At 43.9% G+C, this 7093-nt stretch overlaps 1 protein-coding gene across 1 annotated transcript in view; it reads right to left on the bottom strand.

Moving 5' to 3' along the window:
• The window catches only part of MMP20 (matrix metallopeptidase 20), a 48003-nt gene extending 45346 nt beyond the window's left edge, over positions 1-2657 (bottom strand). The window contains exon 1 of the mRNA XM_003780797.2: positions 2527-2657. Coding sequence (XP_003780845.1) covers positions 2527-2652 — 126 coding nt within the window. The 5' untranslated portion in view covers positions 2653-2657. The remainder of the gene's footprint in view (positions 1-2526) is intronic.
• Positions 2658-7093: the final 4436 nt, after the last annotated feature.

Here is a 7093-nt window from a genome sequence, read left to right on the forward strand (position 1 = left end):
TGGGACACGGCCTTGTTTGATTCTCTCACGTCCCCCCGGCTCCCTCAGCCCCGTGGCAGCACCATGGGACACGGCCTTGTTTGATTCTCTCACGTTCCTCCAGTAAGCATTCAACAATGAACTGAAGCTGCCTATTTTCCTGTTTTTGTTTGTGATTTTCTAAGGCTGATGGGGTTGTTAGAACATGTTTGTAAATGATGGGGGGGGGCACTAATTCTCTCTAGTTTCTGGGATGCACTCTAGAGGTTGGCTCAGATCACCCCAGGCTCCTTTGGAGTGATGAGAGTCCCTGCTTAGAGCTGATGACTGAGCGTTGCAGGCAGAAGGTGCTGTGTGCCTGCTGACAAAATGCGGGTGCGTTTCCACGTGCCTTGGTCTAAGTTCTTCCTGGCAGTGCATCATAAGGAAGACTGGGAGGTCTAACTTACTTTGGAGAGGAAGAAGTAAGGAATCTAAGTGTTCTCAGCATTCCAAGGCCACACCATTTTCACAAACACTGCTAGCAAACTCTAGACTTACTGGGCTGGCAAGAACGGATTCACACAAGACTTTCTGGTTTTGGTCTGTTTGAGACAGATTCTCACTCTGCTGCCCAGGCCAGAGTGCTGTGGCCTCAGCCTAGCTCACAGCAACATCAGACTCCTGGGTACAAGTGATCCTCCTCCCTCAGCCTCTGGAGTAGCTGGGACTACAGGTGCCTACCATAGTGCCTGGCTGATTTCTCTATTATTAGTAGAGACAGGCTCTCACTCTTGCTCAGGCTGGTCTGAAACTTCTGAGCTCAAGGAATCCACCTGCCTTGGCTTCCCTGAGTGCTGGGATCACAGATGGGAGCCACCACACCCAGCCTGACTTTCTGGCTTTATTTCCCCATGGATTGATCAGGGGTTGGCTAATTTTTTTTTTTGGTAAAGAACTGATAGTCAGGCTCCGCGCCTGTGGCTCAAGTGGCTAAGGTGCCAGCCATATACACCTAAGGTGGTGGATTCAAATCCAGCCCGGGCCCGCCAAACAACAATGATGGCTGCAACCAAAAAAAATAGCCAGGTGTTGTGGCAGGTGCCTGTGATCCCAGCAACTTGGGAGGCAGAGGCAGGAGACTCACTTGAGCCCAGGAGTTGGAGGATGCTGTGAGCTGTGATGAGACAGCAGTCTACCCAGGGAGACAGCTTGAGGCTCCATCTCAAAAAAAAATAATAACTGATAATATTTCTGGCTTTGTAGGCTATCCCCTGCCATTGTGGCACAAAAGCAGCATCAGCAATACATAAACTTTGGGATATGGGCACCTCTGCCCGAGGATTGTCATCTGCCTGAATCAGGGTCTCTGGACACCTCAGATGTACTATGATCTCAGCTTGCCCTCCTTTGGAGGTCATGAAACCTCTTAAGTTTCTGAAACATAGGACATAAGGTTGTGGGGAGGAAATTACATTTGGGAAGGTAGATGGCACTGATAAAATACAATTTTTAATAGATGGCAGTAGTCTGAGTTATTTTGAATTTAAGCGTCTAAAAGTGGCTCAGGTCAAAGGGAGTTGAATTCAATGGGACTGTACTGGACAGCTGTGTGTCCACAGGGCTGATATTCAAAATAGTCAAGGACTGGTGTGGCCGAGGACTGACCAATTAGAATGGCCAAGTGAGAGACATCTGTAGGGACAGGCCAAAGTGCACAGGTAAAAATGAGCTCAATGACACGAGGACCACGCAGGGGACAGGGACAGCCTGGTGGGCAGGAGAGCAGCCCCCAGGCAGAAGTGGTGGCCACAGAGGAGACCCATGAAAGAGAGGGCTGTGTGCAGAAACAGCTCCTCTTGCCTTCCTAAGGTCAGAAACTCGTCATTACAAATCCATTTCTTTAGGTGAAGGATTGTTATCTTCCTTTTAAATGCAAAAACACTGGGAAGCATCAGTACACTGAATCAGTATGAGTCAAATGGTCTTTACAGAAATACAAAACAAAATGAACTATTCGTATTAGACCTTTGCCAATGGTCATACGGGAGAGATCTTATAGAGGAGACTACAGCAAGTGTAAGTTCAAAAGGTTAACTGGGGACTATGCTGTAGAGAAGAAGAGCCCTCAAAGGAGAAGCAGGTTGGCCCCCTCAAGGTTTGATCAAGGTTACCTTGAATACAAGAGCCATTTAATAAACGTGAACATGGCAAATCTTTTTGTTGTCACTGCTTAGACCTAAATTTACAGCCTGTCTCTACTGTGCAAATCTTACACCTCAGGTTTTATTTTTCTGCATCTATTTCTCCTATTACATTATTGCTGAAACACTCACTTCGTCTTTTTGTATTGTATGCTTTTTTTGCAAGCCACCTCGAATTATGTAGGAACCAAGATACCTAGGTAGATATTCGTTTACTGATTCAGGCGTGCCCACACGCACCTCGTGTGCACCAGACATGGATCTTAGACGCATAGGAGATAACACTGATTAGACTTCAATGGACTTACAAAATGATTTTCCAGGGCAGGAGGAAGAAGATGGAATTGGACAAAGATTCACAAACCTGTGCGAGGTGGTAGTTGTTCCTCCAGGTCCTGGGGGTGGCTGTAAATAGGGAGGGGGCTGCCGTGGAGAGCTTCAAAGCTGTGATGAGGAGGACCGCAAGGCCAGATGCAGGGAGCATCTTCATCTCCTTGCTGTGGCTCAGTAATTATATCAGCCCCAAGGACGGCAGACAGTGCACATTTGCACTTCGACCTTGGGCGCCTTTTATAGAGTCAAATGGGTCTGGGCTCTCCAAGCGAGGATGATTCATGTCTCAAACAGTAATTACACAGCTCCCTGATGACGGGGTACCACAGCCGTGCACAGGAGTCAGGAAAGCTTCATTCTCTGCTATTCACCAAGTAGCAAAAGGCAAAAAATGGTCACTTGTATCGAAGTTTGTCAGCCACTCACACAAACTGGGATAAACTTGATTGGTTTGAACCCAATTCAGCCAAAACATTTCATTAGTCTCACTTTGGGGGCCTTTTCCCATTCTGATTACAGAGAAGCTGAATGATCAGAATACAGGTGAATTTATCCGTGGAGTAACCCTGGGCTCCCCACACATTCACCCCGATTGCTTGCATCTTCCTCATCCACCTTGACACTTCTCGGTAACGAATGCTGTTCATAATGATGGTGCTGAGACACATGAGACCTGAATCATCAAGACAACAGTATATTATACTGTGCTGACTTAGGGGGAAGTGAACTGATAACGGTTAGAAAGCTTTTGAATGAATTCACAGAGATTTATCTTATGAACCAAAACATTAGGTTGAAATTCCCCTTCTCTGTGCACTCTGGGTAATTGGAGTCACATTCTTTTTTCTGACTCTAATTAAGATGTATGTCAATCTAGAGGTACCATGGAGAAATGGAATTGTATGATAGGAAAAGCACTTTGGAATACTTCCTAGCTGTATGACCGTGGGGGAGTCATTTAATTTCTGTGAACATACATTCTTATAATCTGCTAAAGACTAACAACAACACTACCTTTTATAAGCCCCTCAGTGTTATGGGATAACACATCGTATTATCCATTAGAACTGGGTTCAAATCCTAATGCAGACACCTGTTCATATGACTTGGAGCAGGTTGATCCATCTCTTTCAACTATGGTATTTTCATCTGTGAAGCACACCTACTTTGTAGGATTGGTGTAAAGGAGAAAATCCTGTCATAACAAAGCTCTCGGCAAAGGGCTTAGGAGTCATTAGCTATTACAAAATAACATCCATGTTATCTTTTGATTTTGGTGCCAGGTACCTGACAGGATTTTGTAGTTCTTTTTTTGAATGGCCGAATGGATGACTAGATGGGTGATTCTCTGAAGTGTGGCTCTTGGACAAAGAGCGTTGTCCCCAAAGTGTTGGAAATGCAGACTCTCAGGCCTCACCTAGATTTACTGAATGGGGAAGTCTGGAAATGAGCCCCACTGTCTGCGTTTCAACAAGCCCTGCAGGTAATCCCGATGCAAGCTAAAGTTAGGAAACCACTGGATTAGTGGAGTGAATACAATCATGGGGACTGAGGTGAAATGGAAAAATGTATGAAAAGAGCCTAACCATCCCGGTCACAGACGACGCTCAATCCTACACTTCCCATCTGGCACCAGGTTTTTAGTGGTGACACATCTGGTGTTTGAAAGCCATTTTTAAAGACTGTTGCCCATAATTTATTATTAGTACTTGTTAAACCGTGAAAGTGTGTGAATAACTTATTTTCACATTTAAATTCAACACTATTCTTTTTTTTTTTTTTTTGAGACAGAGCCTCAAGCTGTCCCCCTGGGTAGAATGCCGTGGCATTACAGCTCACAGCAACCTCCAACTCCTGGGCTCAAGCGAGTCTCCTGCCTCAGCCTCCCAACTAGCTGGGACCACAGGCGCCCGCCACAACGCCCGGCTATTTTTTGGTTGCAGCCGTCATTGTTGTTTGGTGGGCCTGGGCTGGGGATTCAAACCCGCCACCTTAGGTGTACGTGGCTGGCACCTTAGCCGGTTGAGCTATAGGCGCCGAGCCAATTCAACACTGTTCTTACAGTGTTGTCTTTCTTTTTTGCTCTGTGGCATTCTGATTTACTTTCTTGCATGGAAGAGAAAGTAATGGAGTTACAGCCAGCATATGAAGTCTGGTGAATAACCCCAAGTGCTCAACGAGAGTTTGATACACATGCAGGAGTCATGTCCGTCACATACTGTGAGATGCACAAAACGTGTGTCTTGGAAGAAAAAAGGAAAGAAGACCACAGATATGTTAGACTCATTTGACTAACTAAATTGTAAGCTCTTTGAAGACAGGATAATATAAAAACATCTTAATCAAGTTTGTTTAATGAATGAATGTACAAATTATATTAATTGTCAAAAAAACTGTGACACACTGATATACCAAGGTTATGAAGCCTTACTGAGTTGTTTGTACGGTGTTGCCAATGTTAGTGCACAGTGGCAGGTTCACAAACTTAATTGTCAGACATTGTATTTCGGTGGACCTAGAATCAAATACTAACTTGGGCACTTTCTAGATGTGTTAGTAATGTTCTTAAATTTTGTTTATTTATTTATGAGACAGAATCTTACTGTGCTCCCCTAAGCTGAAGTGCCATGGAGTCTGTCATAGCTCACAGCAACCACAAACTCCTGAGTTCAAGCGATCCTCTTGCCTCAGGTTCCTGAGTCCTGGGACTACAGGTATGCATTACTCCATCCACCTGGTTTTTGTATTTTTAGTAAAGATGGTGGGTGGGGGGTCTCAGTCTTGTTCAGACAGGTCATGAACTCCTGAGCTTAAGCAATCCATCTGCCTTGGCCTCCCAGACTTGTAGGAATGTTCTTAAATTTTAAACTACAGAAACCAGTCTGATTTAATTTAAAATATTCTATATTATTTTTGGAGGATATTAGCTAGCTTGAAAAATTTCCAGGAAAGCTGGATCCCCAGTCTGGGGGAACCAGCAAGAACAAGGGCAGTAGAGATCAAAGCAACATCTTAACCACCGGACAGTAATACAGCTGATCCATGAAGGCTGCTGTTGGGCTCCTCCACATTTCAAGTCTCAGGTGTGAGTCTGCGGATTTGCCCTGGGTCATGTGCCCTCACCCTGATGTCCAGAGGCAAGAAGCAGGAGGACCTCCTAGACTTGGACTCTGTATGAGGGGGCAGAACACCTTCTGGGGACACCACAAATTAACATCTGCAATAAGGAATGTCCCTGACAAAGAAACAAATCAAACCAATGAAAACCAAACCCAGAAAACACTCGACACAGTCAGTAACCTTTCTAAACTTCTACCACCTCTTGTGTAAAATGGAGGATACTCATAGCTGCCTTAGGAGAATATTGGGAGGATTAAAAGGGCTAATGGCTATTTGACTCTTTGTTCATAAATGGGACATTTCAGAATTATTCTTTGCTATGATTTGTAAAAATTTTCCAGAAATGTCATGATGGATTAATAAAAAATAAACATGACATTTTCTTCTAAGACATTGCCGGTTATTGCATTGGCCATTTTTTGATGTATAGTAACTGTTGTGAGAAACAAATAAACATTACATCATTAAATGTATCCTTTGACATACTATATATTGTTATATGTGTCTTGTTTTTCACCGTTACATGTAAGCTCCATAAGGACAAAGACTCTCTATATGTGATAGTTTCCTTATAACAACAGAAGAATGAAAAAGTGTATTTAAAACCAAGACTTAACCATTTGTGAGAGTGAGAGGCTCAGAGAGGTCCTGGCAAGCTCTTCTGCAGATGCCAGCTTGGTTTTCTTTACCAAGAACAGGATAAGAAAGAGAGGCGAGAAGGAGACGGAAGAGAAGAAACAAAACAACAAATGTATTTACTCTGTACCGGGTGATTTCGGTGCAGTGGTTCTCAACCTGTGGGTCGCACCCCACAGGAACTGCATGAAAGGGCCGTGGCGTTAGGAAGGTTGAGAACCACTGGGTTAGACGGGAAGAAGCAAACAATCAGAATTAAAATGAGATGTTAAAGAAGTTTGTGCAGTTGCATTTTGTGGAGTCTTTGAGCGCAGGGCAGAGAACCCTGCTTTCAGAGGGGACTGTGTCTTCTAAGCTTCTCCTATCTGCCCAGGTTCAGACGTATGTGGATAGCTGAGATGACTGCCAAATCTAGTCATATATATGTTATATGTAACTCATGAATATTTCTATAATTTATATGTGCAATCAGTAAAATACCTACATTCATTCACATTTCCAGTTACTATTTGTTGAGGATCGATTATTTGGTAGGTACCCAAAACAGATACTGGTTTTACACTCCAGGAGCTCGACATTCACTACTGCAACAAAATTGAACTTGAAGTAAAATCTTAGATAAAGATCGACTGAGTCTTTGTGACAAAACATGAGCCTTTACATTGCTAACTGGTAGGCTCCTTCTAAGAGGCAACTGTGAAATTTATAATAAGAAGTGTAAAAGGGCTCATATTTGGGCACAGTATTCGACTCCTAAGAATATTCAGGCTCGGCGCCTATAGCTCAACTGGCTAAGGCGCCAACCACATACACCTAAGGTGGCGGGTTCAAATCCCCAGCCC

The sequence above is a fragment of the Otolemur garnettii genome, unplaced genomic scaffold (assembly GCF_000181295.1).
Source record: "Otolemur garnettii isolate 467f Iridium unplaced genomic scaffold, OtoGar3 scaffold00001, whole genome shotgun sequence".
Taxonomy (NCBI): domain Eukaryota; kingdom Metazoa; phylum Chordata; class Mammalia; order Primates; family Galagidae; genus Otolemur; species Otolemur garnettii.